The sequence below is a fragment of the Astatotilapia calliptera genome, chromosome 1 (assembly GCF_964374335.1).
Source record: "Astatotilapia calliptera chromosome 1, fAstCal68.1, whole genome shotgun sequence".
Lineage (NCBI taxonomy): Eukaryota > Metazoa > Chordata > Actinopteri > Cichliformes > Cichlidae > Astatotilapia > Astatotilapia calliptera.
Genome location: NC_137422.1, coordinates 12,760,277 through 12,784,822, shown reverse-complemented (window position 1 = coordinate 12,784,822; position 24,546 = coordinate 12,760,277). Strand labels below are relative to the sequence as shown.

The window sequence follows — 24,546 nt, the reverse complement described above, 5'->3', positions numbered from 1 at the left end:
TTCACTTTCAGATAAGAGGGAGCTAAATGTAAGATATGAACATGGACTGTTGTATCCTCAGAGACGCACTTTGTCACACATGGTTCAGCTAGCGTCATACTAGGGTTTGATAGAAAACAGAAACAAGTGGACTCTTTTAAAAATAGCAGCCATATCCAGTAGACTGACAACCTGAAAGCTCCCCAAGGAGCAGATGTGAAAATGTAATGTGCTCTGTTAAAGCCAGAGCCATTAGTCTCCAAAAAAAAATCTTGTCTAACCATTTCACTGAGGTCTCCATGTATTTATAGCATCAGTCCTTTGCATTTGTTGAATATCATACTTTATTTAAGATGGATTTTTGGCATTTTTGCCTTTATTTTATTATTGTAGAGACAGGAAATGCCAGATTTTCAGGCTTGGCCATTTTGGCTTTGAGTTATATTTGCTGTCAAGACAGTCATCGCTCTCTATTCTTCAAAGTCATGGGGAAATGCACTCAATTAATTGCACTTATGTACCTTTAACTTTATTTCAAAGCATTCTTTGAGTTCCCTTATGGAAAGTGATGTAGGTTATGAACTTAGTGAGGGGTATCACCCCACTTGGATAGCTTTACTCTGCTTCCCGTCTGCTGTTTGGCCTGGAGAGCCCAAGACGCCACTGCTCCACAGAAGATCAGCATCTCCTGGTCATCAACACTGCTTTTAATACCCACGCCAGCGTTGAGGTGACAGCCGAGCTGTCTCCTTGGCAGATAACTTGGGGTTAGTGTATGAACGGGCTCATGTGTCCGGGTGGGTGTCAGACAGAGATTAGCTTACACACAAGTGCTCCGCAGTCTTGCATGGAGACTAGCAGCAGTGCTGCTGTGGGTTACATTGGACAAGCGCAGCTGGAACGTTTCCAGTTGAAGGTGATGATTAAATACATGTTGGCAAACACGTGCAGTGGGAAACGGCTTAACTAAGTAGGCAATTAACGAGGGAATATGTGCACTGTGTAGCAATATTGCATTAAACACTTTCGCTCCAACTTGCACTGAGTATGTTCAGTCGAGTCACATGGTTCTCATTGGTCGATAGATTTGATAATTTGGCTTGGGTATCCCAGTCACAACACTTGATTGATGCTGTAGATATCAATAAGCTTACTATTCATGTCTATTAACTATTAGCTATTACCATGCATTCAACATTTTTTGTCGGTAGACACGTTTTTTTTTTCTGCAAAATAAGCAAGTTTGTGTCGCTCCTAGTTGTCACTTAGACCTCACAAACCCTGAGGGCTCTCGTTATGTTTTGAGAATGCTGATCCTGCTGATAGCTTGGAGCCAGGCATCAGTTTGCAGCCCCTCTCTTGTCTCTCAGTTTTACCCTCTCCCCTGTCTCTTTACACCCTATCACGTTTTCACTTGCCCTTCTCAACTCTGTGCTCTCTGCTCTCTGCTACATACCTCTCACCCATGCCCTGTCAGTCTTTTCTGGCTTTTTTATTTCTTATTTATTAATTTTTAATTAATCTCCATCTCTCTCTTGTTTTCCAGGTTTCATTTGGCTGCAACACGAGGACACTTAGAAGTCCTCAATCTCATCCTGGGACACAATGTTGATGTGACTGCGAGTGACGCCGCTGGTAAGTTTGTTGCACCAAAAGCCTTGTGCGTGATTGCTTTGATTGCTAGCAGATCGTAGCAGTCACTCAGAGTTTGGATAGAAGACACTGACTTGTCTGCAAACGCTCTATGAAATGTAAAAAGCGCTATGGAAACTGGAAAAAGAGCATGATCACCTTCATAGCTCAGAACCATTTAGCATGCACACTCACAGACCCTTAAAGGCGCAATATATTTCTGCAGCTGTGAGTATATGTTGCTTGGACCTGAGCAGACCGTCATAAATTTTATCCACTGGTGACAGCAGTTCTCACTGCCGAGCGACTAAGGCAAAGAGTATGCAACCTTCAAAAGAGTGGTAATGCTAAATACTTTGAAGAACAAATGACATCATGCTGTTACTTTCCACAGACTGAAGAAAACGGCAATCCCATCCCTATAAAGGGCGTAACAAAGGTTTTAATACTAAAATTACAACTGCTATTATAGCAACAATGAAATTACTTCATAATCTAGTTTGACTGAAACAAATCTGTATGCTGTATTTACAGAAATATTGCATTTCTATTTAATATAATGAATTAATCTAACATCATTTGAAGTCCTCTAAACAGATTAAACGACACATGTACTGTAAACACTTGTAGTATGTGCATCAGATGGGGTAATTGCATGTTGTGGCGTGTTTCTCTAAATATGCATACATGCAAATCGTGGGTTGTAAATTAACTTTTTTTTGTTGTTGTTTTGAAATTGCTTTTGTCTCTTTCAGGTAAAAGTGCTCTCCATCTAGCTTCGAGAAATGGACACTCTCTGTGTGTGCAGAAACTCCTGCAGGTAAAGCGCAGCTGTCATTGTTAGAAAACGTATGCCAAAATGAAATGACATACTACCTTTTTATTTGGTACAGTTTCACAGTCACTGGTCAGTCAGAGGAGATTCCCTCTCAGCCCCATTAAATTCTTTTTGCCAAACAGCTGTGGCTGCTGAGGCCACTCCATATCGGTCAACAGTAGTGCTTGTTGAGTCACCGTGGCCCTCTGGAGGATTTATGTGTTTACAATAAGGCGGCTGTCTCTCTGCAACATTGTGCTCTCATTGTCTTGCGTCCCTTCCCCCTCATGCCCCCCTCATATCTGGCATGGCAATGATCTAATGGAGGTTGTGGCTGTTGGCAGGGGGTTGTCAGAGCTGTTGACAAGCCTACCCTCCTGCAAACCTGCCATCCATTCTTAGTGCCGTCATCACACCAGACATAGCAGCTGGATGCCCACCACAGCTACTGTCTCCCTCCGTCAGCCCAAACCATCACGGTATAGGATATCCCACCTCCAATGCGCTACCTTCAGCTCCCATTGCTGTTCTACGCCCCCTCTTCACTATGTCATTTGAGCATGCTGCTAATTTTTGGCCCTTGTTGCTAGAGAGAGTGGAGTTTTTATAGTGGGGGACAGATCGTACTGTCAAGCTTACCCAGCAACATCAGGCTCCTGTTAGCATAGAGTCCTGCAGCCCTCATCACCACAGCACTACAATCACTGGAGCCCAGTCAGTGGAGTGGGCTGTGTGTAGATTTCACAAGCATTTGAGCACAGCACCACTTATCCTAATATGACCTTCCTTCTTCTGCCTTTTAGTTTTCACTGCCAGCTGCTGGAAATACATGATATTTAGGGTGCTCCTGTTTTACACACCTGCAACAAGGAAACCTAATTAAACCACTGCTGGACAAGTAGACTGGCATAAGAGAACCTGAGTGTCTGTACTCCACTGAAAACACTTTGTGTCCCTACATAGTTACAGTGCATGTTAGTAATGACCAAACAGAATTGTTAAGGGGTCATTTCTTTGTTATTTGAATCAGATTACAGCTTCTGCCTGGCTCTGTGTCATTATACTATAATACACTGAAACAGGTCTGTGCTAACGAACCTGTAATGTAAAGTGTGAGTTTACCTTTTTATATTGACAATAAGTCATATTCTTTATTTGTTTTGATACACGCTGTGTAACAGTTTCTACATTTTCTTTATCTGAGTTTATCTTTGTTTTTAACAGCACAACTCTCCAGTTGGAAATGTGGACCTGCAAGGAAGAACGGCTCTACATGATGCTGGTAAGACTATTCTACGGCAAGGCAGGGAAAAGTTATTTCACACAGCAATTCATTAACATTTGTAGTTCCAAGGACTTTACAAATATTGTAAATTTCAAGAAAATGATAAAATAACAGACTGAAAAGTAATGCACCATAAAACCAAAAGAAGAATACAAAGAATAATAAAAAGTGGCGTGAAAGAGGTTACAGCCGATATATCTGAGATCCAAGGGGAGTCGATTTCAGCATGGGGTACTACAAACATTAAAAGCCAGTTTGGCATTTTGAGTTTGAACTCTGGACACCACCCGCTGTCCAATCCCTGCAGACTTGTAGAGCAACAGTGCTGACCGCCTGTCATGAAAAGAAGGAAGCACAAATAATTTAGAAATCTCTAAAAATTAAAGAATTCAGTTAACTGAATTTTTATATCCAAATTTGAGCCAGCAACCACTAAAACCAAGTTTTCTGTTCAGGAATGATTGCTTAATTTAAAAAAAATAATGCACTTTACTATTTTTTTCTTATTTTTTCTAAAACCACAAAATTTTAAGTTATATAACAACGATGATTATATTTTAAGAATTTGCACATAGTGATGTATTAACACTTCTAGGAACATTAAAAAAGTTATTTTGGCATTTACAAGTACTGTTAATTTATGGCAGCTGTGGTATAAACCATCCATGGGCGGTTAAGCACTGTACACTATATGGACAGATGTATTGGCCCACACCTTTCAATGTTTGAATTCAGGTAAAATTTGGCCTTTGCATACATTTGTGATAGTATGAGTAATTCTAAAGAGCTCACTGAATTCGAGCCTGGTGCTGTAATAGGATGCCACTATTGTATCTCATGAAATGTCTTCCCTCCTAGATATACCACTATCATAAATCAGTAGCATTATTGCAAAGTGCAAGTGTTTGGGAAACACAGCATCTCAGCCATGTCTGTGTCTGACCACTGAGTGCTGATGCACACTGACATTCTGCTGAGTTTCTGGCATTGGCTCCCATACCTGAACAGCTCCTGTAGGTGTCCTGTGTTGGTGGCCCAGTACTTTTGTCCATATAGTGTATTTTGCATTTTGGTCTAAGAAAAAAAAGACTCAGTTCAAAGCTTTAAGTAGTATGCTCTCTCTCATCTAATGTTGAGGTGACATCACTCTGTTCCAGCTCTGATTCCACTGCAATAAAGTGCTCAGTGTATTTTAAAACTCTATTCTAGTCCACTGTAGTCCTGATTCTATTATAATCTACTAGTACTGACAGCAGCAGTAGAAGATTATAGTAAACAACTATCCTGCTGCTACTAAATTATAGGTGTACTACGGTAAAATAGAGCTGGTACCCTGTGCAGTAGCACAATAGTAACTGCTGTAGCATCAACCCAATTGAGTTCTATTCAAGTACTCACTCTACTCTGTATGTGTGTACTGGAGTAAACTCTACTCTTTTCTCTCTTTGACTGTTTTCCATAATCAAAGCCTACGCATGCGTGCATATGGATGTTGATGTTTGAGACATTATAGAAAATAAAATTCAGCAGTTTGTTTAAAGGCGGTTTGCGTATAGCTTTGATGGTACTATTTTCAACATCAACAGTGTCTGTGCTTGTTTTTCCGTGGTAAATGAGATGAAATGATTGCAGCGCTCTGTTCTTTTTCTCCACAGTCATGGCGGGCTGTGCCTCCAGCGTCAAACTTCTCTGTGACAGCGGGGCGGCTGTGAATGCCACCGATTTTGTGAGAATTGCTTTTGCTCTTTGTTTTGCAGTATTTTTCTGAAAAAGCCCAAGCCATTTTGTGCTTGTGTTTAGTCCTTGAGTTTGCCTTGTGTGGAGGTCTTAAACTACATTTAAAGTCATGTTAACCTAGTTTACATAAATGCTCTTTGTGGATCAGATCATGAAGGAGTGTACTCACATCTGTAGAGGAATGTGAATGTTTTTTATTTTTATTTTCTTTCTTCAGGATGGGAGGACACCTCTGATTCTGGCAACCCAGATGTGTCATCCCCGTATTTGTCAGCTGTTGCTGGAGCGAGGAGCTGACATTACTGTCCGGGACAAACAAAACAAGTAAGATACACTCCAATTTGCCGAGCGGGCCTGTTAGAGCAGTTTTAATTGAAGTGGAAAGCAAGATTTGGACAGATTATATAGTTTGAAAAGTTAAAACAAGTCTCATTTCTTCTGGCGTTTTTGTGACATTAACATGAAACCAGTTTAGATTGAACAGGCAATAAAAGTTTTGTTTTTAAAAGGGAAGCAAACAGAATCCAACACTGAAAAATACAGCAGTAGTAAGAGCTCATGAAGGCACCACCAGCCTGAACCCCTGTTATGAGGCAGGATGGATCCATGCATTCATGTTGTTTACACCAAATTCTGAACCTGCCCTCTGAATGTTACAGAATTTAAGATAATTTGATTTGACAGGAGTCGCACACAATGTGGTCTTCTGCTGCTGTAGCCCATCTGCATCAGGGTTTGAGCTGTTGTGTGTTCAGAAATGCTCTTCTGCACACCTTGGCTGCAGTCAGGTTACTGGTACATCCCCATCAGTGTGAAGCACTCTGATGATTCAGCTTTGCCTTCATTATAAACCGTCTCTGACGCCTTCAGGACCGCGCTGATCCTCGGCTGTGAGTTCGGCTGTAAGGATGCAGTGGAGGTGCTGCTGAAGAGCGGCGCCGATGTGAAGACTGTGGACGGCTTGGGTCACGATGCACATCACTACGCTCGCTTCAACAAGGACCAGGAGCTCATCACGATGGTCAAAAGTTACATCGACAAAGCCAACAGAGGTCAGAGAGCAGGACAAGAAACAGCTATTTCTAAATTTGCTTTTGGAAGAAAATAAATAAATAAAACTTTCCAGACTAACCTAAAGATAAAGGAAAGGTCTAAACCTTAGTGTCACACTATTTATTTATTTCTTTTGTTACTTGGATACTTAGTGGCATAAAACACATCAGCGTGACGGCTCACCAGATTATTTATGTACAAAGTGAAAGGTGATTTTTGTAAAGACTAACAAAAGTGTAGCCTTTAGGCTACATGACAGTACTATTATTACATATGCTATCAATAATGACAAGATGCTATTTAACTTTAAGTATCTGCTGGCTTCGAATCATAAGTATACAAAGTTATACATTTCAAATCCTGTGTTTTGTTTTTTTGTTCTACATGTTTTACAACACTTTCACAGCTGCTTCCTTTTGCCTTCCTTGGTTGCGTTCTCTCTGAACGTGTTTTTGTCTTATCCTGATAACAAACAGCGGAGGAATGAAATGTCACCTTTCGCTTTTCTGGTTGTGTTGCAGATAAAGAAGCCGCAAAGATAGAACAGTGGAAGCGACAGGTAACGCTGAAACATGCAAAAATCACATCATCTTTAAGTCTCTTTAATATAATAATAAAGAGCATTTGTTATTCTCCACATTTCACTCATTGTGGAGTATGTCATGGTGACATGTAGCCTAATGGAAATGGTGCTGAAGCTCTATATTTGTTAAAGATAACGGTGGTCAGAGTTGCTTATATTTCCAGCACTGTAACCTCGCCCTCTCCTGCTGCTCCCTCCACATCTCTCAACATCTTTTTTGGTGTTGTTCAGCACACCGTTTATACATTTCAGGCTACATAGATCTGCTCAGTTGTGCAACGCTGCCATCTAGTGCCTATAAGTGAGAATTGTTCTGTGATTTCATGACTGTGGTAATGTTAAATTAAGATCCTGTCTTATCCTCAGCATTCAGTGGAGAGAACAGAGGCAGCTGAGATTAACAGAAAGGACCAGATCATACATGTAAGTGCTGTGTAACGTCACCATACTCATTACACACAAACAGTCTTTTCTATTTTTGATTCATCATTTTAATTATTTGTTTAAAGTTTTGTCTTTTTTTGCTGTTTGTTATTCAGGATCTGGAAAGGCAGAATGAGACTCTGCAGGAAGGCCTCAGGAAGTACTACCAGGAGCAGAAAGCGCTCTTAGATAAAGTCAACATGCTCCAGCAACAGCTCACCCAGGTAAATCCAGGCTAATGTATTCCCACAGTGACAGAGCCCCTGTGCACAACGGTACAGTAAAGCCTTCCAGGCGTCTGGCTCACTTTGTTCACTGCACCTGCCGGATGGTTTTGCACGTCCTTCTTAGGACTGAAATGATGAATTAAAGTAAAATGTAATAACAACAGCTAAGCTGAGTCACGCTGCTTTGGCATAATGTCTCCTTTTCCTCTAACATAAGGAGTGTAATTTAGGAAATGTGTGATAATTTTCTAACCCTAGGTGTTGAGGAGGAAGAGCTGGCTTATAATTATATTAAAAAAAGGGAGACTTTCTTAAGTGAGCATGATAGCTGCCTGCTATTAGCTGCCAGAACAATTTCCAATACGCAGAAGGGCAAGGAAATTCAATTAAATGAAATCAGCTGTCATTTATTAATCTCTCATGTGAGTTGACTTGTGATCCTTTTTCATCTGCAGGAAAAAATGGCCGCAGAAGACTCTCAAAAAGAGGTATGATAGAAAAATAACCACTTACTCCTGCCTGTGGTTCATTCACAATGTTCGCTTTTATCCTTCATTATAAACTGCATGCATACGTAACTTGAACAACAAGGAAACACTTTGTATGACAGTGCTGGTTAATGATTGTAGCTTGCTCTTTGTGAAATTGTGTCCTGTGCACAGTGAACTCTTTTCTTCCAAGAGCTCTTCCCTTTTTTTAGGTTATCAGCATTTAATAAATAAGGAATAAATAACAGTCACTTCAAAGTAAAAGGAAATTGTTAAACTAGTCTATAAATAAGCGTGAAGCTGCTCGCCCTTTAAAGCCATGGATGTCGAGGTGTTTTGTGGATTTATTTTACCGTGCGCGGATCAGTGTTTGCCTGCAGCTTAGTATCTTGGGCGCAGGAGCAGTTTTGTCTCGTAAAGATGTGCCAACCTGCAGACCAGATTTCTTCTCTTCGGGACTTCAGGCCTCACCTCCCTCCCTTTGACTTCTGCTGCCTGTAGAAGCATTCGTTTTTCACTCTGCCTGCAGCACATCCAAACGTCTTCGCTAAGCCCCTTTAATATCTGATGCTGTTAAAACTTTTTGAATTAGAAACATCAGTGGTGATAACACAAACTGTAGCACACATAGGGAGTAGATGCATTTAGACATATGGTTAGTAGGTACATTATCTGATATCTGTGTTTTTCATGTTACGAACTGTTTCAGAGTAAATTGTTTGATTGGTTTGGCCTTTTCTGAGCATTTCATTTAAAGTGTTGAAGTGTGAGTTCTTACCCTCACTGCTTTTAACATTCTTCTTCTTCTTCTTCTATTAGAAGGAACAGTTGAAGATGTTACTCAGCACCAAAGAAAAAGATGAAGGCGCTCGAGGGCAGGAGACTGTCAAGGTCCAGCTCCGGAGTACTTTGGTTAGTGAATTTATGCATGTGTGTGGTCTCTGCTTCGAGGTAATCCTTATGAAAGTAAAATGTTTTCGGATTCAAGTTTAACAGGCATGTGCAGCCTTCTGATTACAGCAGTGTTATTTTATTTGTATTTTTATGTATTCTGTCTAATCGGTCAGTTTGTAATCGATTTGTCCATCTGTGTTTTCACAGGGGGAATACTCTGGTCAGTCGGTTATCAAAGGTCAGCTTCCTGCTTATTTTGGGCCATAAAGAAAAGACTGTAATTTCAAACTTTAGCAGCAGAGTTTGTGTTTGCTTTAGTTTTACGTTTGTGTGCTGTTGTGTTGCAGGTAAAGAAAATGTTTTTGTCAAAGGTCACAGCCTGGATTCTGATCAGGTATTTCCCCCCCTGTGAACAGTTTTATATGTGCTGCATGTGTCTGGTGTCTATGCACGTCTTTCTTTCATAGTTTACATCTAAAAGGTTTGAATGTACAGTGGTGGGTGGGGCAAAGCTGAGAATGACTTTATTGTGCAATATAAACATATACTATACTAATTCAGCATCTTTTTCCTATCTCTCTCTAAAGATGCTCAGAAATCCTCCCCTCTCACGTTCATTATCCCGACCGCTGGAGAAGGGTCTTCCTGGTGAGCTGGATGCGCTCCGAAATGAACTTGAGGCAGTCAAGAAAAGACAGCAGGCAGCTGAGGAGGAGACGACACGGCTTCAGTCTGCACTGAGCCGTAAAACCAGAGAGTGCCAGGAGCTACTTCAGAGCCGAGACACCATCCAGAAACAGGCTGACCAGCAGGTTCAAGAGCTCGAGGACGCCTTGGGAGACGTCCAGAAACGGATGCTGGACTCTGAGTGCAAGGTCAAACAGCTGCAAGCCCACGTAGTCGCTGTCAAAGAACATTTAGGAGGCCAAGCGGCAGAAGAACTGCGCACTCAGCTCCAGGACGTCAAGGCCAAGTATGAAGGTGCTTCGGCCGAAGTGGGCCGCGTTCGCAACCGCCTCAAACAGAGTGAGAAGGCCTTGGAGGAGTACAAGAGCAGTGAGAGCCAACTAGCAGCTGAGACGGAGAGGCTGAACCATGATGTCCAAAATCTGACTGCAGAGCGAGACGTACTGAGAGAAACACTTTTAGAAATGGAAACCCAGCTGAAAGAGGCCCAGACTAAACATGGCAACACCGTACCGGCCGAGAAGTTCGACAACATGAAAAACCTGCTCACCAATGCAGTTGACGAGAAGGAACGGCAGCTCGCCGAGCTGAGGGAAGACTACGATCGGGTGCTGGAGGAGGTGGCGGAGCTCCATCGAAAGCTAGACAGCCCCTCCTCACAGGGAGGCCCGAGGCCGTTGTCTGCTGAGGAGCAGCAGGTCTGGGCAGCACTGGAAGATGAGAACGCTACCCTGAAAAAGACATTGGTGGAGGTGACTGCAAAAAGCCAGGCTCTGATTCATGAGGTTGAGAAGAGTGAGGATGAAAAAGACATGCTACAAGAGCAGCTGGATGAGCTTAACAGCAGGATTGAGGTGGACTTTATACCGATACAGAACCACGAGGAAGTTCGGAGGAACATGGTAACGGCTCTGGAGGATCTCGAGGACAAACTGGTGGAAGCCGGCGAACGTTGCGGAAGAGCAGAGGCACAAGTCCAACAGCTTCAGACCGAGAGGGGCGCGTTGCAGAAGAATATCAGCAGCCTCAGCAGCACGAGTGAGAAACAACAAAGTGAGATGGACACTATGAGGTGTCAGAATGCCGACCTGATAAAGAAAGTTGAGCTTTTGCAGAAGAGATGTGAAGACAGAGATAAAGAGTGTGTGCAGCTGACCACACAGAGTCAGACTCTCAAAGAGAGCTTGGAGGGACAGTATGTTCCCAGACAGCAGCACGAGCAAGTGAAAATGGAGTTAAGTTCCACCTTAGAGAGCGTTAAAGCTGAGATGTTAAAGTTGGACACAAGTCAAAAAGAAAGTGGGGAAGAGTTGAAGAATGTGAAAGAAGGAAATGAAAAGTTAAAAGAAAAGTTAGAAAAAGTTCTGCTGGAGATGAAAAACGACTACATCAGTGTAAAAGACCACAGAGCTATCACAGACAAGCTGAATGCTGCCGTGGTCGAGGCAGAGAATAGAGCAAATGAGGCGTCTGCAATGCATGCGTTGGCTCAGGATGAAACTGTTAAGCTTACTCACGAACTGGAGGCTCAGAAGAAAGAGCTTGATACCATACAAGAGGCTATTCAGTCTAAGTTTGTGCCTCTGACAACAGCTGAGGAGAAGGAAACCTCTTACAGCACCCAGGTTAAAGAGTTGACAGCAAAACTGTTGGAAATGGAAGAGAAGTATGACAAAGAAAAGACTGCCAGAGAGGGCAACAGACAGGAGGAAAAGAAACTGAAAGTTGAGGTGGAATCTGTTCAGAGGAGACTAGACGTCGCTCTGGTTTCCAGTGAAAAGCACAAAGAAAATGAGGAGGAGTTCAAGGCTAAATGTGAAGAACTGACCCAGAAGTTGGTCAACTTAGAGCAGCAGCTCGACGAGGTAACACTTCAGAAAGCTGAACTTCAAGAGCAAAATGCCCTGTGCAATGCTCAAATTCAAAACCTACAGGAGCGTCTGAAGTCAGAGCTGACACGCATATCGACATACGATACCGAGCTCAAAGCCCTCAATGATGCCTTACAGCAAGCGCAGGCTGATTGCAAGAAAGCAAGAGAGGCGCAGCAGGCGGAGGCCCAGAAGGTGTGCGCCTTTCAGAAAGAAGTGCAGGAACTCCACCGGGAGCAGGAGTCTCTGCTGCAGCATGCCGAGGCCAAGGAAGCCCTGGAGGCTGAAGTGGCTAAGCTACACCTGGCTCTCCGCGAAGAGGAGGAAAACAACGCCCAGAGGGCGGAAGATGTATCTGCTCTGCAGTCAGAGCTCCTTCAGGCTACTCAGGCTCTCGAAGAGATCCGCTGTAAGGAAGACCAAATGAACGAGCTGAAGAAGGAGAAACAGCAGCTGGAGGAGGAGGCCGCCAGCCTGAATAACAAGCTGCTGAGCTTGGTAGAAGAGCGTGAAAAGGTCCATCAGGAGGCAACAAAAGCAAGAGAGGGCGAGAGCAGGGCGAGGACGGAGATGGAGGCAGTCCAGGAGAAGGGGCGCGCCATCGAAAGGGAGATCAGAGAGCTGAAAGAGAGATACGATGAGTCCCTCACCACCATCTGTGACCTGCAGAAGAGGATTCAAACATCAGCTGAGCAGACCGAAGCCAAAGACAAGAAGGTACAAAACAATTCACAGTATAGTCTTAATTGTTCCCAGTTTCATTTGAGAGATTTTGATCAATTTTACGCGTGTTTCACATAAACTCTAAATGCCACTGTAACAATGAAAAGCATGATAATGACCACTGAGACGCGTTTGTCATTTATTTTGATGAATAGAGGAAAAAGATTTTTCTGACATTTTTCCATTTCTACTGTGGAAATCCTTGATCGACGTTAAATGATCTTTAACGTCGATATTTGTCCTGCTCTTTGTCTGTGTGACAGATCACAGAGTTGCTTACAGACGTTGAGCGATTAAAGCAGGCGCTGAATAGTCTGTCCCAGCTGACATACACAAGCAACACACCCAAGAGGCAGACGCAGCCCATCGACACACTCCAAGCTCAGATCAAGAGCCTACAGCAGCAGCTGGCTGTAAGTGGACACACATCACATGCTAAAACGTGTTCTAGACAAACTATATAAATATAGACCGCCAAAAGTATTCGCTCACCCATTCAAATAATTGAATTCAGGTGTTTCAATCACTTCCACAGTCACATGTGTATAAAATCAAGCACCCGTGCATGCAGACTGCTTCTACACACCTTTGTGAAAGAATGGGTCGCTCTCAGGAGCTCAGTGAGTTCCAGCATGGTACCGTGATAGGATACCACCGTGCAATAAGTCCACTCATGAAATTTCCTTGCTACTAAATATTCCACAGTCACTGTTAGCTTTGTATGCTTTGTTATAGTACCACTATCTTGCACAATTTCATGCTCCCAACTTTGTGGGAACAGTTTGGGATGGTCCCTTCCTGTTCCAACATGATTGCACACCAGTGCACAAAGCAGCATCCATAAAGACATGGATAGGTTTGGTGTGAAAGAACTTGACTGGCTGACTTCAACCCGACAGAACACCTTTGGGGTGAAATGGAGCGCAGACTGTGAGCCGTGTCTGACCTCACAAATGTGCTTCCATAAACACTCCTGAACCTTCCCCAGAGGAGTTGAAGCTGTAATAGCAGCAAAGGGCGGGCCAACATCATATTAAACCCTATGGACTAAGAATGGGGCATCACTCTAGTTCATACATGTTTGAGGGCAGATGAGTGAATACTTTTGGCAATATACTGTATTTAGTTATTATTATTATTACATATTTATTTTGGATAACTGAATTGATAACGTAATGAAAAGCTGAAAACAAGAAGACGTGAACAACTTTAGAGCAAGTTGGATGCTGCTCTTCTAACATCATAACATACAGCAGCTGGAAGCTGGAATACAGTCAATATTAATTACACTGTCTAGCTGTTAAAGACGTGAAACAAAGCACAGTGTCACTCACGTCTTCCTACTTTCTGCTTCACAAGGATGCTGAGAGGCAACACAGAGAGGTGGTTTCAATTTATCGAACACATCTGCTCAGCGCAGCCCAGGTAAGTCTTACTCATTAATCTGTGGAGATTACTGCACAGTGAGATTTGTCTGGTTTGTCTACGAAAGAAAGTTTGCAGCAGGGTTACTACAGAATATCAGATGATGATAGTCTAATGTTAATATCTGATGTTATATATGTACCGAAGCCCTTCTTCCTTTTCTCCCACAGGGCCACATGGACGAGGACGTCCAGGCCGCCTTGCTGCAGATCATCCGCATGAGACAGGAGTTTGTGTGTTAAAGCTTCAAAACCCTGCTGCTACCTGCTGACTCAGATTCACTGTTTTCATATCCCCTGCTGTAAAGTGTTCCTGCTGTGGCCCCTGTGGGCGCCCAGTGTGTGTCTGCTGACAGGCTGTTAGAAAACACATTTTGCTGCATTTAAAGTCTAAGAAGTCTCCAAACTGTAGATGCAGACGAACACCAGCAGCGTTTTCTTTTAGATACACAGACAACATAAACTCAGCAGTTAAAGCCAAATGTAATCAACTACCTGTATGCAGAAACACTTTGCAGTTGCTGGTACACAGTATGTAAAAACAACAAACTGTTTCATACATTATTTTTCACATCTTTTCTAATGATGGTGAAGATCTGTGGATTTTATGCAACTTTTACACATTATATTCAGTGATGTGAAGGTTATTTGAAAATGTGCATCCCTTTCTTGGATTACTCCTGAAACACTCAGCTAACTGTAAACTGGACAAGCAGACCACTTTTCACATTCCCGCCTGACTGTCAGCGCTCGTGCAGAATGCTTCCATGTTTAACACCGACGTTTGCTGGAGTTTTAATGGGAGGGGTTCACAGTTTCCAGCTCAGAAGCTCAGAGTTACTGGCTGCTGTAATCATTGTTTTCTTTGATACATTTTCAGCTGCTGATTTATACACACACACACACACACACACACACACACACACACACACACACACTCTCAAATGAAGCAAAAACAGAATAGCAACAGTAGCAATATCAGAAAGGTACTTTAGGTGTACTTTCATGTCGCCTATCTGTACCTGGCCAGTGTACAGAGTGGCAAATCGTGCATGTGTGTTATCAGCCTAAAGCTAAATGACTATTTCTTGTAGTGTGCTAGCTCCTGTAGGTAAACCTTTTTGTTTTACATAGAGGGAGTCTGAAAACTCTTTTATGATTTTCTTCAGCTTGCAGGCGACAACGCAGATGTTGAGATGAGCCATCAGTTTTTTTTTCTTGTTCTTGCTAAGATCTAACTAGTTTAAGAAGTGATAATACTTTTAGTACTTGGTGTTAAGTTGAACAAATGCAATATGAGATCCAGCTGAATGATTAGTATTTACTTTGGGGCAAAGGCTCCTTTTGCCTGCCTGTTTCCTTGCAGAGCTGCTGGGAGTGCACGGTGACATGGTGAAATCACAGTAAATTTAACTGTGGGGAATGAAGCCTTAATATTTCCATTTGTTTTTGACTCAAAAAATGATTACAGCTCCCAGTAAATCAGTCAGTGTACAGACGGGCTGAAAATCAGATGAAACTACGTGAACCTGTCCTTTAACTTTCACTCGCTTTCTTTTAAGTCAAACTCATTTTGTGGCACACCTTTCTTCTTCTTTTCTTCTCTTCTGGAGGTCCAAACTAATCGGATGCCAAAGACCTGAAGTGGATCCAAATCTAAAGCCTTCTTGCCGCGCTTGTAGACAGTTGTATGAGGTATATTTGGGTGAGTGCTCAGTTATCTCACAGTCCGGTTACACGAATCTGTGCACTGGTCACGCAGGATTCGAATCACAGGGGTGTGAAGAGGCGATTTCTTGCTGTGTCCTACAGTTTGCAGTGGCACGTCGTCTTTTTCTTTAAACCAGAGTGTCCTCTAGTGGTGAAACTTGGCAGGCCAAGTTGGTAGAAAATGTAATAATCACTGCAGACCAGGGGTAGGCAGTTGCTGCTTTTGGAAGCTGTTACAGCTGCATGCGTTTACTGAACACTAGTGGCATTTATTAGAAATCTGAGAAACGCTAAAAATGTGCATAAGAAACTAAAGTGATAAAGCTTCATCTGCTAATATCTGCTGCTGTGTGTTACTGCTTTTTAAACCAAACCTCTTTAAAAACCGCTAAAACTCAACTTTATAGAGCAGCTGATTCATGCAGCTATCCCAGAGCAGCAGACGCGTACCCCTGAGCCGGCTCTTTGTGGCTCCTGATGGTGTAGTGTGGTGGTGTTGTGATTGTTGAGCGAGTCTCTTGTGCCTTTACACTGATATATTTTTCATAGCTTTGTACTTTAATTACTTTACTACAGTGTGACATTATTCAGCAGGTCTGGAAGTAGAACGGCACAAAACACGTTGAGGTTTTACTGTAGGATACTAATTTGATAAGAACAACCCCTGAACGATTACTCATCTGAAACACTCCTCTTTACCCTTCCAGCTAATACGCTTTGTTTTTATATTTAGCACACACACACAAAAAGCTGTTTACACCCATCAAACCTTTTCTCTGTTTTGTTCTGCAGATTTTTTATTTTTAATGGTTAACACAAACTTTTTGGATGTTTCTTTTTCTTTTCCCTCTACCGTTTGAAGGCTAAAGTATGAATCCGTTTGAATCTTTAAATGTTACTGTTTAACCAGTCTGTTTAACTTGGCGGAGGCTCTTGGCAAGAATAGTTGTATTTGTGAATCAGTCATACAAAATCAATAAAAGTGCCTAACATAGAAAACTATATTGTGTTGTGTGTGTGTCTTTTGTCATCACAACATTAGCACTGCTGGTACTGTAGCACAGCTGAAATGCCTCAGTGGCTACAGGATGAGGATGTGGTGAAGACATTTGTGTTCTTCACCGGATCTTTTTGATGATTTCCTGACTTTGTCTGGCACCATCAGCAAGTCAGATTTTGAACTCATGCCACGTGTTAATCTCATCACCTGTGTGTGTATGGTTTATGAACAGCTGTACTTTGGAAAGAAAAGCTGGGTTTTTCTCACATGGAACGAACTTAAAAAAAAGAAAGAGTTGGTCATACATGTGCTTAAGAGGATCGGTGTATGTCCAAAACAGGGAAAGCACTATATTACTCAATGTGCTGAAGACGGAAGACAAAAACTGTGTAGGTTGCCTTAAGGAAGTGAAAGCAGCAAAACAAAAACACCTGTTAATTGTTGGACTGTGTGAGTCAAAAGTTCTTGAGCCTGTTTTTGAATGTACGCACAATAAGTAAAGACTTCTTTATCTTATTTATTTAAGAAATGATTAATAAGTGTTTATCTTTGACAAGTAAACTGCTCAGGATGTTACACATACGAGTCATGCATAAAGAAAAGTCATTTCCAAGTCTGTGTTGCCCTTGTTACCTCCCAGTGAGATGAAATGATCGACTCCAAAATACATATATACATACACAGTATGGGGTAGCGAGGCCAGCTGTTCGCTGCACTTCTGCCAACACAAACCACTCGTCGTTTCACCCGTCTGCACATATTTTAATTTAGGGGTTCTAAAATATCTTAATAGGTTTTTCCAGCAGAATTTCTCTCCAGGCACCTGAGCTGGTGAATGTGCTGCATCAGACACTTATTCTGCCAGTCGTCCTTTGCAATCGAAGCCCCAGACTCTTTCTCCCATTTAACTGTGCTTGTTTTTGTAGTAATTAACACGTTAGCGTGACAAAGTGCTAAATGGTGAACAAATTAAACACTCCACTAACATGATAGCTGAAAAATCTGGTGATATTTCTAGTATGGAAAGGAATGGTCTTTAAACGCTTTTCTTTTGAAAGGCCAGCAGGGGGCGACGTCTGTGGTTACAAAAAGATTTCCAGTTGTATAGTCTGGCAAAAACAACCTTTGCCATGTTCAGAGTTTCTCAGTCACATCCATCCCACACTCATCACATGAAAATACCAGAGATGAAAATTTTGTACTAATCAATAGGTGGCGCTACGACGGTCATCTTTTCTGTACATTCTGTTGGAAAGGACGATACTATGATTCTGGCCATGTGAGAGGGAACCACCCTCCACTCTCTGAACTTTACAGAGGGCCTTTCAGACCGAATCAGGTAGTATGGAGTAACTTGACTCTGCAGTTTCTGGAGAAATTGCAGTGGGATTGTTGCTACTGTATAGGTTTTTTATAGAGGCTGCTTCAAAGTCAGCTTTATTGTCAAAAACCATATATACAGATCATACACGGGAACTTGAAATTGCAGTGCTCCCACAGCCCTCGGTGTTACACTAAAGATGGGCAACAGGCCGCAGGTGTTCCATAAGGTACAACAGCTGCTCTGTACCTTATGGAATTGCTTAGAGTTTCTGCAATCAGAGTGTTGGGGGACATTTACGTTAGTGTAATAAAGCTGTCTCTCATTTTGTACACAGATATCTGAAAAGTGTGTGGATGTTTAATACACAGTATAATGAAATCACGAAAAGTGTCCAGTGCTGTGACTGAACTCCTAACCTTCAACATAAGTAAGCGAGCAGTAACTATACCAAGCCACTGAAGGAGATGTGAGATGGGGCAGAATTTCCACTCAGAGTCACTAGAGCTTTATCAGCAGAAAAAGTGGACTATTTCAGAAACGGTGCACAATTGAGCTGATGAGGTATGAATGGAAGTGTTTTACTTTACTGCAAATTATGGTATCGATCCAATACCAAGTAAATACGGGGCAGTACTGCCAGCACCGATACTGATACCGATATTTTTATTTTTTAATCTTTTTAAAACTTGGAATGTAAATGTGTCTGTCTTAAAACAGTTCACTGGGTTACATGCTCAGCAGTCATGCTCAGATCCCGTCGAATCCCAGGGATAGCTCAGAGTGACCCTATGAGTAGAAGGTCAGGGGTTCGAATCCACTGACCGGCTGCCCTAAAGTACCCCTGAGCAAGGTAACGTCCCTACACACTGCTCCCCGGACACCGGATTGGTAGCCACTGCTGCACTGAGAGAATGGGTTAAGTGCAGGGAAGAATTTCCCCACATAAAGCAAACATTATTATTACCGAGCGCTCCTGTGGCGCTAGTATCAATCCGATCTGATACCAATACCAGCACTGGTATCGATATCTGGATTTATTCCCCCACATCTAATGAACGCCGGAGAGGAAGAGGGGAAAATGGCCTACGAGAGTAATATATGCTGCATAATAGTGAAGCAATGAACTGTCCATTTATTTCAGCTTCTGATTTTAGATTTCTGCTGTGTGAGCTTCACTGCCACAGACTGCACTATCATGTTTCCAGCATTAAACCTGTTAAAGTCTGATTTTTAATATGGAGATCCTCATAAACTCACGGGTCGGAAGAGCTGTGATTATTTTACACGTCCGATTTGTGCTTTTGTTTATTTTATTATGCTGGACTCAAAATGTTCACAATGCGTCAGCCAAGATCACAGCTGTGTGCGCGTGTCAATCCAACCCAATCAAACCACACCCACTCAATCTGATGAAGCATTTTGTGGCTCAACTTTAATGCCGCTCATTTAGCCACAAACAGTTAATGTAACAGAGAAGGACCACGTCCCCCCCTCCCCCTCTTTTTTTTTTTTAGGTGCTGAAGTCTGTGTACTTTTAGCTCCACACACTCTTACTTCCTCTGTGGGAGCAGCCCACTTCATGTGGTTTCACTTTAAGCACAATCAACCCAGGAATGAGAGAGCGAGTACAGCTCTTTGGCGCACAGCGCTCGCTTTTATCTTTCAGCCTGTGCCTCTATTGATTTGTCTGTTGCTCTTTTTCTCTTCACAAGATTTATTTTTCATTAGAGCTCTTTTCAGCGGGATGCTGGGAACCGAGGGTCAGGGCCGTATCAGTTATCTCGTTTTAGATATATTCATGCGCAGGGGGGATTTAATGTGGTGGAATAGAGGAGCCTGCCTTTAAAAATAATCAAGATTACTAATAATGAAAAAAATACTACCTTAAAGCAGAGCTCTGAGTTTACGACTGAGGGCTAATCCATATGCTATCCTACCCCCACCCACCCGTTTTTTAACACAAACACGCACACACCGTCTAATTGACACAAGACTTGTCCTGGGTTTGATTTCTTTGAGCAAAGCTTGCTGGTTTCAAGTGGCAGTCTCCCTCCTCCTCCTCCTCCTGCTCCTTCCTCGGTTTTATGGCTCTCTCTTTTGCGGTCTGCACTGAATAAGCTGTTCTCAGCAATTATGGCAAATACAGTTCAATCTGTTGGTAGAGCTCTCTTTAATCTCATTTCCAGAGTCCTAATCAGTCCCATACATACACTTGTGGCGTTCGGTTAACCATTGTAACCCCCTTTTCCTCACCGCAAAAGGATCCCATCTTTATAAAATTCGTCATCCCCAGGAGGATCAGAGGCATTATTTATGTTGGACTGAGCCCCGGCCGTCCACTGCATGCCTCATGAGTGCTGATCCGACCGAGGAGCCAGGCGGGTGGTTTTATACACATCAAATACACGCCCACATCTTTGCCTGCAGTCTCCCTGGGTTGTGGTGAACGTTTGTTATCGCACGCAGTAGTCTTCCACCTCAGCGGATGCTCCTTTCTCCTCCCGACACTTGTTCCCCAGAGAAGCCGCTGCGCTCTGTCAGCCACGCAGCACCTCAGAGGCCTCTCCTCCCCGTCTTGGTGGAATTGTGATAACTTTTGTTGTGCCTACTAAATGCACTCACTTTGATCGTGTGGTTATTGCTTCTTGTCTTACACACAGATTAAATTATTTACTTGGTCTGTAAGGGCAATTTGGTGGTGCTGTGTTGCCTCACAACAAGAAGGTCCTGAGTTCAACACCACTGGGTGGGGGCTTGGAACACAGGGAGAACATGCAAGCTCCCTGCGTGGAGTGTCCATGTTCTCTCTACGGGAAGCTACATGCTCCCTCTGTGCTTCTGTGGGCGCTTCATCCCGCTGTCCAAAAGCAAATGTGCAAGGTTTACTAGTGCTTCTAAACTGACAAATAGATGAAAATGATTGTCTGTCCAGGCAAGTTTTAGTATCTATCTGATAAAAAGTAAACACAGGGCCAGTATCACGATCAATCAATCTGCACACCTCTACCAGGGTGTGTCTTTCACCCTGTGACACAATGGGCCAACTTCCTTTGCCCTGTGATAAGCAAAAGAAGATGGATGGACTCAAGTTTATAAATGCATGCTATTTACCCTCAAGGAAAGACAAGTAACGGGCCTCAGATCCCTGATAACATCACTTCTTAAAGACTAAAGATCCCTGCTTTGTTTTTTCTTACATTTTCTTACTTGTAGTTTTCATTACTTGTTGGCTGCTCACTAGATTTTCTTTAGCTCTCTCTGGAGCCACAAAAAGTTTCATATACAGTGGTGCTTTCCAAGACTTTGAGGCGTAAAATCAGTGGAGTTCCCCTTGAAGTACAATACAGATGGCACACTTTATTGGCTGTTTTTTTCAAGTTTGCGAGGAAAAAAAAGGCAACTTGTAATCTCTCACTGGAAAACTACCAGCCACGATGTTTCTCATTGAATTTTTCTTTTTTTTTGGTGCTTTATATGTGAAAATGCACCGTGAGAGCATAAAAAAGGAAACCACAAGAGGACCCACAGGGGCTGCCATTACTCATCATTCGTGGTGCAAACACTTTACCGTCCACGAAAGTCCACGTCATGCCACCAGCACTGTCCTAACCACAGTATGTTGTAATGTCTGCTGTCTTGTCTAAGGAGCGCATTTCACCTCTCATCCTGTGACAACTGGGACAGGCTACAGGCCCACCACAGTTGGTGGTTAAGAAAATGGATATATAGATGGACACTGCCATCAGGGTTTCAATTTTTAGATTTTGCTGCGATATCAGGGCTGCAAACACCCTACACGCTTTGCAACTAATGAAATTATGTTAAAACATGTTGGGCTCCTGGTGTTTCCCCGGGGCAGTTGCTCCCTTTCCCAGTCATCCAGCTCTCCTTTCCTATTTACTCCTCATTTTTCCTCCCTCTCCCCCCTTCCTTCCTGCTGTTTTACCTTTTGTCTCCCATCCTTCCTTTCTGGTTAATTCCACGGGTCAGGTCAGTCAAGAGGTCTGTGCCGTATTTGTCTTCCTGGTGTAATTGCTAACTATTTCTCTGTCACTAATAGGCCATTACTCAGGCAGCTTGCGAGGCTACACCGAGGGCAGCGAACACGAGGCCAGGGGCCCCGCTTTTTTTTTTTTCATTAGTCCCTCGAGGAGCCGGACTCCTCTTGGCTCCAGGCTGAGACAGGCGAGGCCCCTTTAATGTTTTTGCAGAGCTCCAAAGCACTTTGTTGCCTCAATAAAGTTCATTTATGGGATAATAAGGCTCTGGAGGACACATGGTGCTGATTTGAGCCGAATGGTTTCAGCATGGCTCACATTCCCCAAACCAGCTCTCCCGTCTCTCTGCCTGCTCTCCATCTCGTTCTTTGATTTCGTCTTGTTTCTTTTCCCTGCCTCTCACCTTACTCTCGCTCCTCACCTCACATCCGTCCATGCGCTTTATCGGCAGTCATTTGTTATTCTTCTTTATAACACTTTGGCAGCGTATCGGTCTGATCCTAAAATGACCTGGGACTTGCACACCTGGGAATGAGTAGCAGCGAGAGGGCAGGAGGCCCTCTCATTTCCCAGGATTTATTCCAGAGCTTTGAGGAAGAAGGTTGTGAGGGTAGATGAGGAAAGAGAGGCGATCAGTGGAATGAAAAGCCACAAACCCCAAACCCTGGCAGATGGATCGGGTCTTACATGCCAAGGCTACGCCAGAGCCAACCACCGTGGACCTCTGCTGTATCAAAGGTGTGGGATGCATGTGATAAAACAGAATCCTGCACTCGGTGAATGGGTTAAAAAACATCGTGCACAGATATATTAGAAACAGGCCCCAGCCTCCTCTTCTATTTATCCCTTTGGTTATTACACACAGGGCTTACGTGAGTGTTGGCCATCTTTCCCTGAAACCCAGTAAGGACACTGTACACCCCTGCCTGCTAAACGGTTTCATCTGAGTTCAGTGTTTTTCTTTTCCCCTCATTAGTAGTTGGTTAACCACTAATGCTTGGTGTATCTGCTCAGCTTTTCTTCCTCCCTTCATTGAGTTAGCAAGAAACAGATGGGGCCCAAATCGCCACAACCCCCTCCCCAACACTCTCCCCTTCTGACTGTCATCCTTCCCACCACTTCTTTTACAATAATCTCTCCCTCTCAAACGGAAAATCGCCCCAGTTTTGCATGTCTGCTCGCGGTGCAACGCATGAGACAACGTATGCGGGTTGCTTGGTGCTTGGAAATACAGCTGAGGCCACACCTGGCTGCTTCAGTCATCTTAGAAACATTAGCTTATAAGCCTGAGGGTGTTAGCGCGAGCTTGTTAGTGTGGTTAGGAGTGGCCGTGTTTGACTCGATGATGAGGACTGGATGAAAAGCTGCGAGCCTGGAAGATTGGCACTGATTTGATGTTGGCATTTGGGAGCTGCTCCATTTTTCACTTGCGGTATCTTGGGATGGCACGCTGGTTGGATAGCTAGTTCAGCCGAAACAGACCACTGACACCAAGGCTTACTGTGTGTCATAAGTATTATATATATTTCTCAGGTATAAGAGTTAGCGATAGAAAACTGAGTCTAGGCTTTTGACTTCTTTGGACGATGATCAACAGCCTTTTGGCACCAGGAGGAGCCTGTTTTTGGACGATGGATGTAGGTTTAAGCTCTGAAAAGCCACGAAAATGCCATGACCCTGCAATCTTAGCAAAACAGCTCTTATTGTATATAATTTTACGAGATAATGAACCTTCTTCTCACTTGATTGATTACCTCAAAAAACATTTTCCAGTTGCTAGTTTCAAGTCACACTTAATACAACATGATGTTCATTAGGGCACCGTTTAGACAAAAATAGACAGTAAGACAGGGGATGCTTTTGACTGGCAAACCACTCATTTATGAGCAAACAGCGTTCTCATTTTCACTGTAACATCCACCCATAGACTCTACAGAAGCAGAGATGGCATAACCCAGAAGCGTCGAACATAAGGCCTGGGGGCCAGAATGGTCCCAGCAAAGACTCAAATCCGGCCAACTAGACTGCTTTGGAATATGTGGCATAGATTTTGGACTTTTAATTTAATTTTCATACATTTAACAGCTTTGCTGATTGATTAAGAAATCTCCATTGCCATTCATACGACACCAAAGCTGATAGCAATTAAATGACAGAATAGTTCCTGTTTTTCCACTATCAAATATAGAAATTGTTTTTTCAGTGGGTATAAAATAAAAAAGACATTTTCTGTGAATTAACAAAAAACAGTTATTTGCTTGTGCCGATAGATTTATTTCATTTACTACAGCAAAATTTTGTTGTAATGTAGAAAAACTGAGAAATTGCACTTCTTTTTCTTACATTAACTGGGATTTAATGTGTAGTTAAAGGGCTTTAGTCTGGCAGAAAAGGGAGTTTTGCAAGTTCGACCCACTAAAGACCAAAGTAGGCTGTGTGTTGGCATCATTGTAAGTTTGACACCACTGACATGTCCAGTGGTCAGTGAAGCCTTAAGCTGAGCATTATGGTTGTCACCATTTCATTGTTTAGTTACCAAATAACAGGAACTACAGGTGGATCAGACTGTGAAACCAAGGGACTCATAAGGTAGATCACATCAGGGGACTCAAAACTTAAAACTGCACTGAGCTCCTAAATGAATCAGGGAGATGTTTGCCGAGGTCATAGATGAGCAGACTTATGATACTT

General features: G+C 42.9%; 1 protein-coding gene across 3 annotated transcripts in view; it reads left to right on the top strand.

The window, feature by feature from the left end:
- The window catches only part of uacab (uveal autoantigen with coiled-coil domains and ankyrin repeats b), a 39,324-nt gene extending 24,566 nt beyond the window's left edge, over positions 1 to 14,758 (top strand). For all 3 annotated transcript variants that reach the window (XM_026163098.2, XM_026163115.2, XM_026163106.2), the window contains exons 3-19: positions 1,526 to 1,614; positions 2,367 to 2,431; positions 3,653 to 3,710; positions 5,369 to 5,439; positions 5,668 to 5,774; positions 6,321 to 6,502; positions 7,025 to 7,062; positions 7,453 to 7,509; positions 7,626 to 7,733; positions 8,192 to 8,224; positions 9,044 to 9,136; positions 9,326 to 9,356; positions 9,466 to 9,512; positions 9,706 to 12,393; positions 12,663 to 12,812; positions 13,759 to 13,824; positions 13,995 to 14,758. In XM_026163098.2, the coding sequence (XP_026018883.1) occupies positions 1,526 to 1,614; positions 2,367 to 2,431; positions 3,653 to 3,710; positions 5,369 to 5,439; positions 5,668 to 5,774; positions 6,321 to 6,502; positions 7,025 to 7,062; positions 7,453 to 7,509; positions 7,626 to 7,733; positions 8,192 to 8,224; positions 9,044 to 9,136; positions 9,326 to 9,356; positions 9,466 to 9,512; positions 9,706 to 12,393; positions 12,663 to 12,812; positions 13,759 to 13,824; positions 13,995 to 14,066 (3,955 nt within the window). In that variant the 3' untranslated portion in view covers positions 14,067 to 14,758. The remainder of the gene's footprint in view (positions 1 to 1,525; positions 1,615 to 2,366; positions 2,432 to 3,652; positions 3,711 to 5,368; positions 5,440 to 5,667; positions 5,775 to 6,320; positions 6,503 to 7,024; positions 7,063 to 7,452; positions 7,510 to 7,625; positions 7,734 to 8,191; positions 8,225 to 9,043; positions 9,137 to 9,325; positions 9,357 to 9,465; positions 9,513 to 9,705; positions 12,394 to 12,662; positions 12,813 to 13,758; positions 13,825 to 13,994) is intronic.
- The last annotated feature ends 9,788 nt before the right edge of the window (positions 14,759 to 24,546 follow it).